At 36.4% G+C, this 20,036-nt stretch overlaps 1 protein-coding gene across 1 annotated transcript in view; it reads left to right on the forward strand.

Moving 5' to 3' along the window:
- TMEM168 (transmembrane protein 168) overlaps nt 1-20,036 on the forward strand; it is a 50,560-nt gene that overhangs the window by 21,204 nt on the left and 9,320 nt on the right. Inside the window, exons 3-4 of the mRNA XM_082662483.1 lie at nt 14,609-14,751; nt 17,060-17,334. Coding sequence (XP_082518609.1) covers nt 14,609-14,751; nt 17,060-17,334 — 418 coding nt within the window. The remainder of the gene's footprint in view (nt 1-14,608; nt 14,752-17,059; nt 17,335-20,036) is intronic.

A 20,036-nucleotide genomic window follows, 5' to 3' on the forward strand; every position in this document is an offset into this window, starting at 1 on the left:
CGTGTAAGTGATATCATATAGTATTTGTCTTTCTCTTTCTAACTTCACTTAGTATGATAATCTCTAGTTGCATCTGTGTTGCTGCAAATGGCATTATTTCATTTTTTTAATGGCTGAGTAGTTTTCCATTGTATATACATACCACAACTTCTTTATCAATTCATCTGTCAATGGACATTTGGGTTGTTTCCATGTCTCAGCTATTGTGAATAGTGCTGCTTATGAACATTGGGGTGTGTGTATCTTTTTGAGTTATAGTTTTGTCTGGATATATGCCCAGGAGTGGGATTGCTGGATTATATGGTAATTCTATTTTTAGTTTTCTGAGGAACCTCCATATTGTTTTCTGTAGTGACTGTACCAACTTATATTCCCACTAACAGTGTAAGGAAGGTTCCCTTTTCTTCACACTCTCTCCAGCATTTGTTATTTGTAGACTTTTTATGATGGCCATTCTGACATGTGTAAGGTGGTACCTCATTGTAGTTTTGATTTGCATTTCTCTAATAATTAGTGATGTAGAGCATCTTTTCATGTGCCTGCTGGCCATCTGTATGGCTTCTTTGGGGAAATGTCTATTAAGGTCTTCAGCCCATTTTTCAACTGGGTCGTTTGTTTTTTGTTGTTGTTGAGTTGTATGGCTGTTTGTATATTTTAGGGATTAAGCCCTTGTCTGTTGCATCATTTGCAAATATTTTCTCCCATTCCGTAGTTTGTCTTTTCGTTTTTTCAATAGTTTCCTTTGCTGTGCAAAAGCTTGTAAGTTTGATTAGGTCCCATTTGTTTAGTTTTGTTTTTATTTCTTTTGCCTTGGGAGGCTGACGTAAGAAAACATTGGTACGATTTATGTCAGAGAATGTTTTACCTATGCTCTCTTCTAGGGGTTTTATGGTGTCATGTCTTATGTTTAAGTCTTTAAGCCATTTTGAGTTTATTTTTGTGCATGGTGTGAGGGTGTGTTCTAACTTCATTGGTTTACATGCAGCTGTCCAACTTTCCCAGCACCACTTGCTGAAGAGACTGTTTCCCATTTTATATTCTTGCCTCCTTTGTCAAAGATTAATTGACCATAGGTGTGTGGGTTTATTTCTGGCCTCTATTCTGTTACACTGATCTGTATGTCTGTTTTTGTACCAAAACCACACTGTTTTGATTACTGTAGCTTTGTAGTATTGGCTGAAGTCTGGGAGAGTTTTACCTCCTACTTTGTTTTTATTTTCCCCTCAGGATTGCTTTGGCAATTCTGGGTCTTTTATGGTTCCATATAAATTTTGGGATTATTTGTTCTAGTTCTGTGAAAAATGTCATGGGTAATATGATAGGGATCGCATTAAATCTGTAGATTGCTTTGGGTAGTATTGCCATTTTTACAATATTAATTTTTCCAATCCAAGACCATGGGATATCTTTCCATTTCTTTGAATCCTCTTTTATTTCCTTTATTAATGTTTTATAGTTCTCAGCATATAAGTCTTTCACCTTCTTGGTCAGGTTTATCTCTAGGTATTTTTTTTTTGGTGCAATTTTAAAAGGTATATATATATATTTTTTTACATTCCCTTTCTGATATTTCATTGTTAATGTAAATAAATGAATGTTAATCTTGTATCCTGCTACTTTGCTGAATTCATTTATTAGATCTAATAGTCTTTGTGTTGAGTCTTTAGGGTTTTCTATATATAGTATTGTGTCATCTGCATATAGTGATAATTTTACCTCTTTCCTTCCCATTAGGATACCTTTTATTTCTTTTTCTTGTCTGATTGCTGTGGCTAGGACTTCCAATACTACGTTGAATAGAAGTGGTGAGAGTGGGCATCCTTTTCTTGTTCCAGATTTTAGCAGGAAGTCTTTCAGCTTTTCACTGTTGAGTATTATACTACTAGCTGTGGGTTTGTGATAAATGGCTTTTAGTATGTTGAGATATGTTCCCTCTATTCCCATTTTGGTAAGAGTTTTTTTATCATGAATGGATGTTGAATTTTGTCAAATGCTTTTTCTGCATCTATTGAGATGATCATGTGGTTTTTGACTTTTCTTTTGCTACTGTGGTTTATTACATTGATTGATTTGAAAATGTTGAACCAGCCTTGTGAACCTGGGATGAATCCCACTTGGTTGTGGTGTATGATCTTTTTTATGTGTTGTTGGATTTGGTTTACTAATACTTTGTTGAGAATTTTTGCATCTATATTCATCAAAGATATTGGCCTGTAATTTTCTTTTTTAGTGATGTCTTTGTCTGCTTTTGGTACCAGGGTGATGGTGGCTTCATAGAATGTCTTTGGGAGTGTTCCTGCTTCATTCTTTTGGAAGAATTTGAGAAGAATTGTTATAAGTTCTTCTTCGTATGTTTGGTAGAATTTGCCTGTGAATCCATCTGGTCCCACACTTTTGTTTGTAGGGAGTTTTTTTAATTACAGATTCTATTTCACTTCAAATGATCAGTCTGTTCACATCATTTATCTATTTCTTCTTGATTCACTTTTGGTGGGCTCTATGTTTCTAGAAAGTTGTCCATTTCTTCTAGGTTGTCAAATTTGTTGACATATAATTGTTCATAGTATTTCCTTATGGTTTTTTGTGTTTGTGTGGTGTCAGTTGAGATTTCTTCTTTTTCATTTCTTGTTTTGTTTATTTGGGTTCTCTTTCTTCTTGGTGAGCCTGGGCAGAGGTTTGTCAATTTTGTTTACCCTCTCAAAGAACCAGCTCTTGGTTTTGTTGATTTTTTTCTGTTGTTTCTTGAATCTGTTTTTTCCTCCCTGATCTTTATTATTTCCTTCCTTCAGCCGACTTTAGGTTCTGTTTGTTCTTTTTCTAATTCTTTTAGGTGGTAAGTTAGGTTGTTTACTTAAGATTTTTCTTGTTTTTTGATGAAGGCCTCTATCGCTATGAACTTCCCTCTAAGAACTGCTTTTGCTGTGTCCCATAGATTTTGTATGGTTGTGTTTTCATTGTCGTTTGTCTCAAGTTATTTTTTAATTTCCTTGTTGACCCATTGGTTTTCTAGTAGCATGTTGTTTAGTCTCCACGTAGTCATTTTTTTTCTCATTTCTTTTCCTGTGGTTGATTTCTAGTTTCATGCCATTGTGGTCAGAGAAGATGCTTGAAATAATTTCTGTACTCTTAAATTTGTTGAGGTTAGTTTTGTGCCCTAGTATGTGGTCAATCCTAGAGAATCTTCCATGTGTGCTTGAAAAGAATGTGTATTCAGGTTTTTTTGGATGTAATGTCCTGAAGATATCAATTAAGTCTAACTGTTCTATTGTATCATTTAGGATCTCTGTTGCCTTATTGATTCTCTCTCCGGAAGATCTGTCTGTTGATGTGAGTGGGGTGTTAAAGTCTCCTACTATTATTGTATTTCCATTGATTTCTCCCTTTATGTCTGTTATTATTTGTTTTATGTATTTGTGTGCTCCTATATTATGTGCATATAAGTTGATGAGTGTAATATCGTTTCCTTGTATTGATCCTCTTATCGTTATATAGTGCTCTTCTTTATTTTTCTTCATAGTCTTTAAAGTCTATTTTGTCTGTTATGAGTATTGTAACTCCCGCTTTCCTGTCATTTCCGTTTGCCTGAAATATTTTTCCATCCCCTCACTTTCAATCTGTCTGTGTCCTTTGCCCTGAGGTGGGTCTCTTATAGGCAGCATATTGTAGGCTCTTGATTTTTATCCAGTCTGCCACTCCGTCTTTTGATTGGAGTATTCAGTCCATTGGCATGTAAGGTAATTATTGGTACATATGTATTTATTGCCATTTCAACCTTTTTTTCCAGTTGATTCTTTGTTTCTTCTTTGTTCTTCTTCTTCTTGTGGTTTGATGATTTCCTTTCATTTTATGCTTGTATTCTCTTCTTTTTGGTTTTTGTGAATCTATTGTATGTTTTTGATTTGTGGTTGCGCTATTTTTCAAGGATGTTAAACCCTTCCTGTATCTGCTTGCTTTAGACTGATAATCAATATATGGCCTTTATTATGTTGAGGTAAGTTCCCTCTATGCCCAGTTTCTGGAGAGTTTTTAATCATAAATGGGTGTTGAATATTATCAAAAGCTTTTTCTGCACCTATTGAGATTATCATATGGTTTTTAGTATTCAATTTGTTGATATCACACTGATTTGCAGACATTGAAGAATCCTGGCATCCCTGGGATAAATCTCACTTGATCATGGTGTATGATCCTGTTAATGTATTGTTGGATTCGGTTTGCTAGTATTTTATTGAGTATTCTTGTGTCTATGTTCATCAGTGATACCTGTAATTTTCTTTTTTTATCATATCTTTGTCTGGTTTTGGTATCAGGGTGATGGTGGCCTCATAGAATGAGCTTGGGAATGTTCCTTCCTCTGCAGTTTTTTAGAAGGGTTTCAGAAGGATGTGTTAACTCTTCTCTAAATGTTTGAAAGAATTCACCTGTGAAGCTCTCTGGTCCTGGACTTTTGTTAGTGGGAAGTTTTTAAATCACTGTTCCAGTTTCAGTACTTGTGATTGGTCTGTTCATATTTTCTGTTTCTTCCTGGTTCAGTCTTGGAAGGTTGTACCTTTCTAAGAATTTGTCCATTTCTTTTAGGTTGTCCATTTTATTTGCCATACAGTTGTTTGTAGTAGTGTCTTATGATCCTTTATATTTCTTTGGTGTCAGTTGTAACTTTTCCTTTTTCATTTCTAATTTTATTGATTTGCGCCCTCTCCCTTTTTTTCTAGATGAGTCTGGCTAAAGATTTGTCAATTTCATTTATCTTTTTAAAGAACCAGCCTTTAGTCTCATTGATCTTTTCTATTATTTTCTTCATTTCTATTTCATTTAGTTTTTGCTCTGATCTTTGATTTCTTTCCTTCTACTAACTTTGGATTTTGCTTGTTCTTTTTGCTCTAGTTGCTTTAGGTGTAAGATTAGGTTGTTTGTTTGAGGTTTTTCTTATTTCCTAGGTAAGATTGTATTGCTATAAACTTCCCTCTTAGAACTGCTTTCGCTGCATCCCATAGGTTCTGGATTGTCATTCTTTTGTTTTCATTTGTTTCTAGGTTTTTTTTTGTTTTTAATTTATTTTTGTCTGCGTTGGGTCTTCGTTGCTGTGTGCAGGCTTTCTCTAGTTGTGGCAGGTGGGGGCTACTCTTTGTTGTGGTGTGCAGGCTTCTCATTTTGGTGGCTTCTCTTGTTGCAGAGCATGGGCTCTAGGCATGTGGGCTTCAGTAGTTGTGACTTGCGGACTCAGTAGCTGTGGCTTGTGGGCTCTAGAGTGCAGGCTCAGTAGTTGTGTCGCAGAGGCTTAGTTGCTCCGTGGCATGGGGTATCTTCCCAGATCAGGGCTTGAACCCGTGTCCCCTACATTGGCAGGTGGATTCTTAACCACTTCACCACCAGGGAAGCCCATGTCTCCAGGTATATTTTGATTTCCTCTTTTTCTTTCTTCAGTGATCCATTGGTTGTTTAGTAGCATAGTGTTTAGCCTCCACGTGTTTGTGTTTTTTTACCTTTTTTCTTATAGTTGATTTTTAATCTCATAGTGTTGTGCTCAGAAAAGATGCTTGATATGATTTCAGTTTTCTTCAATTTACTGAGGCTTGCTTTGTGACCCAGTATGTGATCAATCCTGGATAATCTGCTGCTTTTTGATGAAATGCTCTATAAATATCAATGCAATCATCTGGTCTAATATGTCATTTAAGGCCTGTGTTTCCTTATTGATTTTCTACATGGATTATCTGTCCACTGATGAAAGTGGGATGTTAAAGTGCCCCACTATTATTGTGTTCCTGTTGAGTTCTCCTTTTATGGCTGTTAGCATTTGCCTTATGTATTGAGGTGCTCCTATGTTGGGTTCATATATATTTACAACTGTTATATCTTCTTCTTGGATTGATCCCTTGATCATTATGTAGTGTCTGTGTCTCTTGCAACAGTCTTCATTTTAAAATCTATTTTGTCTGATATGAAAATTGCTACTCCAGCTTTCTTTGAATTCCATATGCATGGAATACCCTTTTCCATCCCTTCACTTTCAGTCTGTATGTATCCCTAGATCTGATGTGGGTCTCTTGTAGACAGCATATATCTATGTCTTGCTTTTGTATCCATTCAGCCAGTCTATGTCTTTTGGTTGGAACATTTAATCCTTTTATATTTAATGTAATTATCAATATGTATGTTCTTATTGCTGTTTTGTTCATTGTTTTGGATTTGTTTTTAAAGGTCTTTTTTCTTCCCTTTTTCTTTATTCTCTTTTTACTTGATGTCTATCTTTAGGATTTCTTTTTCTTTTTTTTTTCTTTTTTTTTTTTTGCGGTACGCGGGCCTCTCACTGTTGTGGCCTCTCCCGTTGCGGAGCACAGGCTCCGGATGCGCAGGCTCAGCAGCCATGGCTCACGGGCCCAGCTGCTCCGCGGCATGTGGGATCTTCCTGGACCAGGGCACGAACCTGCAACCCCTGCATTGGCAGGCGGACTCTCAGCCACTGCGCCACCAGGGAAGCCCTGCTTTTTCTTTTTTGTGTGTGTATCTATTGCAGATATTTGGTTTGTGGTTCCCATGAGGTTTTGATATAGCAGTCTATATATGTACAATATTGTTTTAAGTTGCTGGTCTCTTATTAATTTCCAGTGCATTTCCAATATCCTGCATTTGTACTCTCCTCTTCTCACGATTTCTGGTTTTGATATTATATTTGTGTGGGGGGTGATTTCCTACCTTTGTTTTATGTTTGCCTTTACCAGTGAGCTTTCCCACTCATAATTTTCTTGTTTCTAGTTGTGGTCTTTTCTTTTTTGCCTAGAGAAATTCCTTTAGGATTTGTTGTAAAGCTGGTTTGGTGGTGCTGAATTCTCTTAGTTTTTGTTTGTCTGTAAAGCTTTTGATTTCTCCATTTAATCTGACCGAGGGCCTTGCTGTGTGGAGTATTCTTGGTTGTAGTTTTTTTCCCTTTCATCACTTTAAATATATCATGCCACTCCCTTCTGGCCTGCAGAGTTTCTGCTGAAAAATAGCTGAAATGGGCATTCGCTTGTATGTTATTTGTTGTTTTTCCCTTAATTGCTTTTAGTATTTTTTTCTTTGTGTATAATTTTTGTCAGTTTGATTACTATGTGTCTCAGTGTGTTATTCCCTGGGTTTATCTTGTATGGGACTCTGCACTTCCTGGACTTGAGTGTTTCCTTTCTCATGTTAGGGAAGTTTTCGGCTATAATCTCTTCAAATATTTTCTCAGACCTTTTCTCTCTCTCTTCTCCTTCTGGATACCTTTAATGCAAATGTTGGTGTGTTTAGTATTGTCCCAGAGGTCTCTATAGACGGTCCTCATTTATTTTCATTCTTTTTTCTTTATTCTGCTCTGTGGCAGTGATTTCCACCATTCTGTCTTCCAGCTCACTTACTCGTTCTTCTGCCTCAGTCATTCTGCTATTGATTCCTTCTAGTGTATTTTTCATTTCACTTATTGTATTGTTCATCTCTGTTCTTTAAATCTTGTTCTTTGTTAAACATCTCTTGTATCTTTTTGATCTGTACCTCCATTATTTTTCTGGGTTGTTGGATCATCTGTACTATCATTACTCTAATTTCTTTTGCAGGTAGGTTGCCTATCTCCTCTTCATTTGGTTGTTCTTATGGGGTTTTAATCTCATTCCTTTGTCTGGAGTATATTTCTCTGCCTTCTTATTTTGTCTAACTTTCTGTGTTTGTGGTCTCCTTTCCACTGGCTGCAGGATCGTAGCTTTTCTTACTTCTGGTATCTGCCCCCTGCTGGGAAAGGTTGGTCCTGTGGCTTTTGCAAGCTTCCTCGTGGGAGGGACTGGTGCCTGCCCCCTGGTGGGTGGAACTGGGTCTTGTCCTTCTGCTGGGCAGGACCATGTCAAGGGGTGTGCTTAGAGGTTGCTGTGAGCTCAGTACAGCTTTAGGCACGTTGTCTGCTGATGGATGGGGCTGTGTTCCTATCCTGATGGTTGTTTGGCCTGAGGCATTCTGGCACTGGAGCCTGTAGGCTGTTGGTTAGGACTAGGTCTTGATACCAAACTGGCAATGACCTCTGGGAGAACTCATGCTGATCAGTATTCTCCGGGGCCTCTGCCATCAGTGTTCTTGCTCCCCCTCCCCACTATTTAACCACAGCTGCCCCCCATCTCTGCCAGAGATCCTCCAAGTCTCGTAGGTAGGTCCAGCCCAGGTTCCTATGGAGTTACTGCTTTGTGCTGGGTCCCAGTGTATGTAAAACCTGTGTGCACCCTCCAAGAGTGGAGTCTGTGTTTCCCCCACTCCTCTGGAGCTCCTACACTCAAGCCCTGCTGGCCTTCAAAGCCAAATGCTCTGGGGGTTCCTCCTCCTGATGCCAGACCCTCAGGCTGGGGAGCCGGACATGGGGCTCAGGACTTTCACTCTTGTGGGAGAACCTCTGCAGTATAATTTTCCAGTTTGTGGGTTGTTCACCTGGCAGGTATGGGATTTGATAATGTCACAAAAGCACTCCTCCCATCATCTTGTTGTGGATTTTTCTCCGTCTTTGGATGTAAAATATCTTTTTTGGTAGGTTCCAGTCTTTTTTATTGTTGGTTGTTCAGCAGTTAGTTGTGATTTTGGTATTTTTATGGGAGGAGGGGGGGCTCAAGTCCTTCTACTCTGCCATCTTTTCCAAAATAGAGGGGCAGCTTTTAGTTTGGATGCTTGCTGTCTCTTTCCTCAGCGTGTGCTGGTCTTTACCTTTTTATGTGGGGTGTGCAGGTTCAGCGGCCCTTGTGCACTCACAGGACAGTGCGGGCAGGGCTTGGCTCCTGCTTGGGGGTCTCCTGTGGGCGGCTGCTATCCGTGCACTCCTGGGATAGTGAGGGCAGCCTGCTTTTAGGTCTCATAGTGGCGACCTGTGCCCACCTCTGGAGCCCAGGATGGCAGTGATGACTTGCACACCACCACCCCCTCCCACCAACAGCTCCTGTGGGCGGTGTCCTGTTGCCTGGAAGCACTCACAGAGAAAGGAGCTCTTAATGGTGGTCCCACCCCTCTCCCCCTCCACCCCCAACAATGGCACCTTGCCTCTGTGGCAGGCCCTGGCTTCTTCTGAGTACCCCCTCTGTTGCCACAGTCTAGCCTCTTCAGGCTGTCTCCATGCAGCCAACCCTGGTCCCTTCCCTGGGTCTGACCCCTGAAGCCTGTACTTCAGCACCTAGCCCCCACCCTCACCAACAGCTGAGCATCTCAGGCGGGGGAGCACAGGGTGGCACTGATGACCTTCTGTGCAGGTGACTGTTTTGCCTTCTGCAAACCTGTTGCTGCACTCTCCTCCTAGGCTCCAAAGCTCCCCTCCATCCAGGCTGATTTCCCTACCAGTGAGGGGACGCCCCAAAATTCAGGAACCTTTTCTCATTCACAGCTCCCTCCCTGGGGTGCAGGCCCTGTCCCGATTTCTTTCTTTTTCGTTTTCCTTTTGTCCTACCCTGTTACGTGGAGGTTTTCTTGCCCTTTGGGAAGTCTGAGGTCTTCTGCCAGTGTTCAGTAGATGTTCTATGTGAATCGTTCCACTTGGAGATGTGTTTTTAATGTTTTTGTGGGGGGGAAGGTGAGCTCCCTGTCCTACTTCTTCACCATGTTGATCACCCCACCAATAATTATTTTATATAAATGGCTGACATAATTTGAATGTACAGTCCTCCCTCGATATCCACAGGGGATTGGTTCCAGTACCCCCTGTGAATACCAAAATTCGCAGTTGCTCAAGTCCCTTATATTTATGGTGTAGTACAGATGGCCATCCATATCTAAAAGTTCCCTATCCACTTTTATGTGAATAAGGGTTTAATTGATCAAAGCATTTTCTATTATAATGGAGCAACATATGTAATAGAAGGTATAGGAATTGAAAATAATGAAATTATCAATATTTGTAGATAAGATGATTACCCGTTAAACCTAAGAGTTAACTGAAAAAGCAGTTGAAGTTGCTGTAGTAATAGTTGTGAGAATTGTTGCATCTTTTAAGTTGTAAGCTATGTCAAAAAATGGTAATTGTGCTCACTGATAGTTATCATTAACCCAACCAATATACAAACTATGTAAATTCTCTTGGACATACATAAGTTGTATGAGAAGAAATGGTGTTTATAGCGGAAATATATTTTTTAATATGTACATTACATCCTTTAACGAATTTGCCTCCTGACATTGTATCCTATTAGTGATCCAACCTGGATTAAGTGGTCAAACCTGGATGAAGATATGTAGACTGTTAATAACCCCCAGCATCCTGGAAGAAACAAACATCCTCTTAGAGAAGGTCTAATTATCCTAGGTCCAAAATTAATCATATAATAGTTTTTTTGCATACAGTGTTCAGCTCATAAATAAACCAGATGCACACACACACACACACACACACACTCACATGGCATTGAGAGCAAGAAGCAGCAGAACCAACAGACAATAGGCAGACCAAAAAGTCTTGAGATATTGGAATTATCAAACAAAGAAAGCTATCATCCTTAGCAAGTTGAAAAAAAAGCAAAGATAATACATAATGGTAGGAAGTTAGAAATTATAAGAAAGTGACAAGGCAGATTTGATAAAGAACTAGACAGGTTTTAGAATCAGAAAATAAAATATCTGAAATTCATTCAGTGTGCTAGTTTAACAGATTAGACAAATGAGAAGTGAGCATTAGTGAACTGGAAAATATAGTTCAGATGAAGCTATGAAAGAAGGAGCTTAAAGAGGAAAAATAGAGAAAATACTATACAGAGAAAAGGATAAGACTCATTGAGGATACAGAGAGATATCATCTGTGTTTTACTGGAGTCCAAGAAATAAAGGAGGAAATGTAGGCAAAAGGAAATATTTGAAAGGATAGACAGATAGGCCAGTGGAACATAAGAGTATAAAAGTAGATACCAGAATACTTGATTTATGACAAAGATGGCACAGTAATGTGGAATGGTTGAGATTTTCAATAATTAGTAATTAGATAATTGGGTGTTCACATAAAAAACTTAATTTGGACTGTTATTATGAAAATAACTACATTTGGATTATAGACCTAAAAGCAAAGTGCAAAACAACAAAGCCTTTAGAGGATAATGTACAATACCTTCTTGACTTTTATGTGGGTGGAGAAGATTTAACAAGACACAAAATGACTATGTTACACTTAAGAACTTAAGTTAAGCAAAAAACAGCATTAACAGTCACAGAGGAAAAGGTATTTGCAATACAACCAACTAAAGACTTTTTTTAATACATCTTTATTGGAGTAATTGCTTTACATTACTTAATTACTTTACATTACATTAATTAATTGCTTGACAATGTTGTGTTAGTTTCTGCTGTACAACAAAGTGAATCAGCTATATGTATACATATTACCCATATCCCCTCCCTCTGGAGCCTCTCTCCCACACTCCCTATCCCACCTCTCTAGGTCATCACAAAGCACCGAGCTGATCTCCCTGTGCTATGTGGCTGCTTCCCACTAGCTATCTATTTTACATTTGGTAGTATATGTAAGTCCATGCCACTCTCTCACTTCGTCCCAGTTTACCCTTCCCACTCCCTGTGTCCTCAAGTCCATTCTCTACGTCTGCGTCTTTATTCCTGCCCTGCCACTAGGTTCATCAGTACCATTTTTCTAGATTCCATATATATACATTAGCGTACGGTATTTGTTTTTCTTTTTCTGACTTACTTCACTCTGTATGACAGACTCTAGGTCTATCCACCTCACTACGAATAACTCAGTTTCACTCCTTTTTATGGCTGAGTAATATTCCATTGTATATATGTGCCATATCTTCTTTATCCATTCATCTGTCGATGGACACTTAGGTTGCTTCCATGTCCTGGCTTTTGTAAATATGCTGCAGTGAACATTGTGGTACATGTCTCTTTTTGAATTATGGTTTTCTCAGGGTATATGCCCAGTAGTGGGATGGCTGGGTCATATGGTAGTTCTATTTTTAGTTTTTTAAGGAACCTCCATAGTGTTCTCCATTGTGGCTGTATCAACTTACGTTCCTGCCAACAGTGCAGGAAGGTTCCCTTTTCTTCACACCCTCTCCAGCATTTATTGTTTCTAGATTTTTTGATAATGGCCATTCTGACTGGTGTGAGGTGATACCTCACTGTGATTTTCATTTGCATTTCTCTAATGATTAGTGATGTTGAGCATCTTTTCATGTGTTTGTTGGCAATCTGTATATGTCTTCTTTGGAGAAATGTCCATTTAGGTCTTGTGCCCAGTTTTGGATTAGGTTTGTGTTTTTTTGATATTGAGCTATGTGAGCTGCTTGTATATTTCGGAGAGTAATCCTTTCTCAGTTGCTTCGTTTGCAAATATTTTCTCCCATTCTGAGGGTTGTCTTTTCGTCTTGTTTATGGTTTCCTTTGCTGTGCAAAAGCTTTTAAGCTTCATTAGGTCCCATTTGTTTATTTTTGTTTTTATTTCCGTTTCTCTAGAAGGTGGGTCAAAAGGATCTTGCTGTGATTTATGTCCTAGAGTGTTCTGCCTGTGTTTTCCCCTAAGAGTTTTATAGTGTCTGGCCTTACATTTAGGTCTTTAATCCATTTTGAGTTTATTTTTGTGTATGATGTTAGGAAGTGTTCTAATTTCAGTCTTTTACATGTAGCTGTCTAGTGTTCCCAGCACCACTTATTGAAGATGCTGTCTTTTCTCCATTGTATATTCTTGCCTCCTTTGTCATATAGGTGCATGGGTTTATCTTTGAGCTTTCTATCCTGTTCCATTGATCTATATTTCTTTTTTTGTGCCAGTACCATACTGTCTTGATTACTGTAGCTTTGTAGTATCGTCTGAAGTCAGGGAGGCTGACTCCTCCAGCTCCCTTTTTCTTTCTCAAGATTGCTTTAGTTATTGGGGTCTTTTGTGTTTCCATACAAATTGTAAAATTTTTTGTTCTAGTTCTGTGAAAAATGCAGTTGGTAGTTTGATAGGGATTGCATTGAATCTGTAGATTGCTTTGGGTAGTAGAGTCATTTTCACAAGGTTGATTCTTCCAATCGAAGAACATGGTATATCTCTCCATTTGTTTGTATCCAACTAAAGACTTTTATCTAAAATATACTGAGAGCAAAATAAAACTGTAAATCAGTGACAGAAAGGCAGCCCCATGGCAAAATGCTTCACCAAAGATGAAACCAAAATGATCAAAGGTATTTAACATAAGTAATAATCAGAGAACTCCATACTTATTCTGGTTTTGTTTATCATAGGGGAAAAGGAATCTAAATACAACAAATAGGAAATCAGCTAATTAAAATTTTATAAATATGATAGTAATGCCATTTGATACTTATAAATAATTTAGAATTACATTAATGGGCTTTAACATATTAAAAAGTTTGCAGAACATTATATATCATTGCACTTTGGTAAGAAACTAAATATTTGTGAATATTTATATATATTGTATGATGTCTGAACATATTTTAAAAAGTTAGCTGTGTGTGGATGATGGTACTTGGAATTATTCTAATCGTAGTTTTACTCATTTGTATTTTCTATTGTTTCTAAATTGAGCATGTACTGTATTATTTATGTAACTGATAACACAGAATGTACCAAAAATAGGGCATTATATCCATTTTTCCATTATCGGAGTCAGCTTTATTTTTTTATTGAAATTCCGATCAAATGAACCACTTCTTAGTGTTAGAAAACTGTATTCATGCACATAGACACATAACTCTGTAATATGTGCAGTAGCAACACAAAAAATGTGGGATACTATCCGTATTGTAAAAATATAGGTCAGTTCTGAGTGACTCATCCTTCCTTTTCCTTTTCATTTAAATGGATCCTTTAATTTTTTGTTTGTTTCTTTTAATTGCAAATACTACTTAAATCTTGTTTTCTCTTAATATGTCTCCTGCCTCCCTTTTTCCATTCTGTTTTTAGGCTGCTTAAATGTCTTCAATATATGTCTTTATATGTATGTATGTATGTATGCGTGTGTATATGTATATATATATATATATATATATATATATATATATACACTTTTTTTTAGTTTTGAATTTATAGTCTAGAGCTTTTCAAAGGAAAAGTTTGTTATAAGTTTAATTTAAGAATGGAATTCATTTTGATAGCTTTAAGGAGCTTACAGTTTAAGATTTTCTCTTAATTTCTGGACATTTCACAGGGGAAAAAAAAGCCCTTTCTAAAGTACCTTTTCTGATAAAGTAAATGAGTGTGTTATTTGTAAAATGATTTAGAGCATGTGGGTTTTAACAGGAAAGGATTTGTTTTCTGGCTTTTTCTCTGTCATATCAAGGGTGTGGTTATATTTTTGTTTTGTTTTTTAGCTTGAGTGGGATGTTACTTGACATCCCATCATAAAAATACAGCACATCATAAAAATGCAGTGTGCTGTATTTGTTTTGCCATGACTTCCAAGCAGCTTAGAGGTAAATTTAGGGTTCATTGCTTATCCATGTATACACTTATCTCTTTCAACTTATAACGATTTTTAGGTCATTAATTATCCTTTTTATCCTTTTTGGAAGTAGAGGCAAAAAATGAATATGCATTTATGTAAATATATATACATATACACATATATAAGTTCAGTCACACACTCTGTGTAAACATGCTGTTTTAAATTTTTTTTAGCCAACAAATGGAATCTTCTTGAGCATGTTTCTGATTGTTTTGCCATTGGAATCTATGGCTCATGGCCTCTTCCATGAATTGGGTAACTGTTTAGGAGGAACATCTGTTGGATATGCTATTGTGATTCCCACCAACTTCTGCAGGTACAGTAACCTAGTATAATAAGTAATAGCTACTTGACTCTTAATATTTTGCTAATATTGGTATAAGATGATAGCTCATTTTTTCAAAACTATAATATTCTCAAAGTATAATACTCTTGCTTTTTTATTTTCCATTTATCCCAAATGTTTAAAAACCTTTATCTACTCTGAGTAATAATATAATCTTCAGGGTTCAATTAAAATTTTATTTTTGATAAATGTGATTAGCTTATATTTTAGCTAAAAATCATAAAATATGAATGGGTTTTCATAAAATATGAATGGATTTTCTAAGTAAAGTTCCTGCCCGCCCTTTAGAGAGGGATATCTTGTTTAAGAAAATGTGAAACAACATGGTGAAGTATAATAGAATGTACACTGGACCTCAGTGTTCTAAATTCTAGTTCTGTGTTACTTTAGGCAGATCATAACTTCTCTGGACCTCAGTGTCTTTATCTAAAATGCAAACAATACCATTCTGCCCATATAGAGAAATGTTATGAAGAGCTAATGAGACTATAAATGTAAAAACACTACTAGAAAGTGTCATACAAATACCACGAATTCAAAAACATTGGCAGTGAAGTTAAGTATTTGATTGCAGTTTTATTTGGAAATATTTTTGACCCTAAATGTATGGCAAACCTGTTTCAGTCTGTAAATATTGCCAAATTTTAGTTTTTCTTTTGTAGTTAAGTACCTTTGAAGTAGAAAAAAATAGTTCCTTTCCATTAATGAATTCTGTTGACCAAGCAGTCATCATACTTTCCTTGGCCAGGGGTGGGAGAGGGCTTGAAATGAACTTTTTATCTGATTTCAAATATTTGACATAAAAAACACATAGTAAATATTTCCTCCATATTAAAGACTTGACATATAAGTTGAAGATTCTCATGAGAAGTAAAAGAAATACGTTTAGAAGGATCACATAAAGTAAGATGTGACAACTCTGCAGGAAGAATATGTGGAAGTAGTAATTTGCACAGTTAGATTTTTATTCTGTTATAATTTTTGATTATGCATTGCTTTATTCTTTTGCTGTTTTGTGGCTGTTAAATGATACAGATAGGGACAAAATGTTTTGTTCTTTTAATGAAAACTTTTATAGAATTAATAGAATAGTATTGATAATACATGAAGCAAAATATAAAGTTTTCAAAATTCCTACTAGAAATCTCTTTTCTGGATAAGAGTTATGAATTTTTTCTCCCTCAATATTGATTTGATTCTGCTAGTTTTAAGACTTGGTTTATTATCTTTACTAAAGTACCATTTTACATGTATTCCAGGATCAGGTCTAAGTCTTCAGTTAGTATTCAGTAGTATATAAGGCAGTGGACCTAAATAGTAATAATTTTTTTAAAATAAATTTATTTATTTTATGTATTCATTTTTGGCTGCGTTGGGTCTTCGTTGCTGCACCTGGGCTTTCTCTTGTTGAGGCGAGCAGGGGCTACTCTTTGTTACAGTGCGCGGGCTTCTCATTGCAGTGGCTTCTCTCATTGCAGAGCACAGGCTCTGGGTGTGCGGGCTTCAGTAGTTGCAGTGCGTGGGCTCAGTAGTTGTGGCTCATGGGCTCTAGAGCGCAGGCTCAGTACTTGTGGCACGTGGGCTTAGTTGCTCCGTGGCATGTGGGATCTTCCCAGACCAGGGCTCGAACTCATGTCCCCTGCATTGGCAGGCGGATTCTTAACCACTGTGCCACCAGGGAAGTCCATAATAATTGTTTTAAAATGTCATTTATTAAAAGGTAAGTTCTGTCATTTATTAAAAGGTAAGTTCTATCATTTATGTACCTTAAGTTAGTAAAACTTGAACACAACTTTATAAAGACTATCTTTTTCAACACAGAAATTAAATATATAATTTAAAATATCGCTTCCATATTTTGTTAAAATTTTTTTCTCAAAAAAGTACTTTCATTATTGTCCCCACCCAGGTATTCTAGAAACATTTTGGGGGTAGAATTAGTACAGTCTTGCTTTTTAAAGTTTTGTTTAATATCTGTCATTTGGTAAGAAGATATGAATAAAGAATGAAGAGTAGTACTATCTACATTTGGAGATATTCTCCCAGCTTCCAGTTTTATTGATAAGAAATATAATTTTTAGAAACTAGGCTTTGATTTTCCAAGCTTAATTCTTATCACTGTAGAAAATTTAGGAAAGATGTTTTTCTTAAAAAAAATCCTGCCATTTAATTAGCCACTTATGATTCTTAGATAATTTATTATAAATGAAGAATAGGAATGTGACATAGAATGAACACTTCATAAACACTAAAATGATCTTTTTTTCTCCTTCTTCAGTCCTGATGGTCAGCCAACACTTCTTCCACCAGAACATGTACAGGAGTTAAATTTGAGGTCTACTGGCATGCTCAATGCTATCCAAAGGTTTTTTGCATATCACATGATTGAGACCTATGGATGTGACTATTCTACAAGTGGCCTGTCCTTTGATACTCTACATTCCAAACTGAAAGCTTTCCTTGAACTTCGGACTGTGGATGGACCTAGACATGATACGTATGTTTTGTATTACAGTGGGCACACCCATGGTACAGGAGAGTGGGCTCTTGCAGGTAAATCCACCTCTGGCAATTTCACTATTGTAAAAATATGCCTATTCGTGGAAATCTGTCCTTCACACTGAAACATTAAGTTTCCAAATTCTCAGTTTTCCACTTCACAGATTACCAAGTATACATACGACTGTTTTGTTTGCCTTTTCTCTGGCATACTTGTTTAGCATAATTTTAGTAATCTCTAAAGGTTTTGAAAATTATGTTTTGTGTTGATTGGAAGAAAAAATCTGACTGCTTGATCTAAGACTTATAATTAGTTTCCCTTTAAAGTATTTTCAGAATTATTAAATGTAGTTACATTTTTCAGAAGCTGATCAACTTATTTGACTAATACTTGTAAGTCTTTAAGGTGTTACAGGATGCTGATTTCAGTAGTTCTTCATATATGGAGTTTTATTTATGTTAGAAAGCTCACCATAGTTTTAAGCAGCAGGTGATACGATATGGTTGCAGTAGTGCTTAGGTCAGTGCTTGGTCCTCATTTGCCCCAACAGTGTTGTTTGAGGCAAGTTTCTCTGTTTCAGTTCTCTCATCTGTAAATAGAAGGGGTAATATTAAGTCTCCTTGCCAAGGGAGAAATGAGACCCTGTAAGTCAAAGGCTTTGTTTTATGAATTACTTGCTTAGTGCCTGGAAGAGAGTCTGGCATATAGTAGGAGATCCTTAAGTAATATAGATAGATGGATGAAATCACTGAATGAATCACAAAAAAAGGTAATTTCTTATTTTAGATTAGAAATAGTTTTTAGATTTAATTATATCCTACTTTTTTTTCTATAAAATATTTCAGATGTTTTACACCATGAACACAAACAATAAAATAATCATAAAATATAAGTAGAAAACGATATTCAGATCAAAGAAAAATATAAAACAAAAGTATTATGGAAGGACAGAGGTAGAGCGCCAATACAAGAACTCCAGAAGAAAGGAAATAAACTCAAGGTTAAAGGAGACACGATTTCAAACCATCATGGTCTCACTAATTTCATGCCAGATTGGTTTCCAGCGTTTTATTATAAATACATTTTTTGGTTTTGCAAATAAATATTGAATAACTCAATGGCTGTCTAGAAGGAGTAAAGGCAAACTAATACTTACTGAGCACATTTGAAGCATAGCTACTATGCTTGGTACTTTATACACATTATTAGATTTAATCTTCGCTTGAAATTTCTTGAAGTAAATACTATCATCTCTATCTTCATTTTTCAGAGGATGAAATGAAAGCTGAAAGTGGTTACATAACTTATCTATAGTCATACTACTACTAAGTGATGGAATCATGATTCAAGCCCAGATCTCCCTGACCCCTAAAATCTTCCCCCTATTGCACCATGTTGCTGCCAAAGATGAAAACCATGAAGATAGAGAAATGGCATGTTCTGGTTCAGTAGATATTTTTGTTAGCATGGTTCACCCATTTTCAAAATACTGTAATATAGAAGAAGCTAGTCAGCATTAAAACTACGTCAGTATAATGGTTTATAAAATCATTTACTTGACCTATACTTTTTAATAACAGTGTGTAAAATAACTTTTTAATTTTTATGGCTATTTCAAGTTCAGGTAAAGTATAGCATTCTGTGTACTTCAGAGCACAAGAGAAAAAGTTCTAGTCTGCTCAAAAATCTTTACAGAAATATATTTCAGACCCAAAAACAGGGATTGATTATTGAAAACTACTGCAGTGCTTATAATAATAACCTCTTCCCTAAGCAAATGGGTCGAAAAAGGCATAATTTTGTTGACCATGCATATATCCTTAGTAATTTTTAAGTTTTAAAAGAAAGTAATTTAAGAAGCAAACATGTTGTACATTTCCATGAAGGATTTATTACTTAATGTAAACATTTTGCCAAAAGTTTGCATTTTTCTTAAGTCCTTTAAAATTTATCTCAAGTATTTTTTAAAAGGTGGCTTTGGAAATAAGTTCTAGATGTTCAGTTTACTGATTTTTTTGTTTGTTTTTAGTTTATTTTTGTGTATGGTGTTAGGGAGTGTTCTAATTTCATTCTTTTACATGTAGCTGTCCAGTTTTCCCAGCACCACTTATTGAAGAGACTGTCTTTTCTCCATTGTATATCCTTGCCTCCTTTGTCATAGATTAGTTGACCCTAGGTACGTGGGTTAGCTCTGGGCTTTCTATCCTGTTCCATTGATATAAATTTCTGTTTTTGTGCCAGTACCATAGTCTTGATTACTGTAGCTTTGCAGTATAGTCTTAAGTCAGGGAGGCTGATTCCTCCAGCTCTGTTTTTTTCCCTCAAGAATGCTTTGGCTATTCGGGGTCTTTTGTGTCTCCATACAAATTTTAAGATTTTTGGTTCTAGTTCTGTAAAAAATGCCATTGGTAATTTGATAGGGATTACATTGAATCTGTAGATTGCTTTGGGCAGTATAGTCATTTTCATAATATTGATTCTTCCAATCCAAGAACATGGTATATCTCTCCATCTGTTGGTATCATCTTTAATTTCTTTCATCAGTGTCTTATCGTTTTTTGCATAAAGGTCTTTTGTCTCCCTAGGTAGGATTATTCCTAGGTATTTTATTCTTTTTGTTGCAGTGGTAAATGGGGATGTTTCCTTAATTTCTTTCAGATTTTTCATCATTAGTGTACAGGAATGCAAGAGATTTCTGTGCATTAATTTTGTATCCTGCAGCTTTACCAGATTCATGGATTAGCTCTAGTAGTTT

This window comes from Grampus griseus (genome assembly GCF_964374135.1).
Source record: "Grampus griseus genome assembly, chromosome: 9".
NCBI lineage: Eukaryota > Metazoa > Chordata > Mammalia > Artiodactyla > Delphinidae > Grampus > Grampus griseus.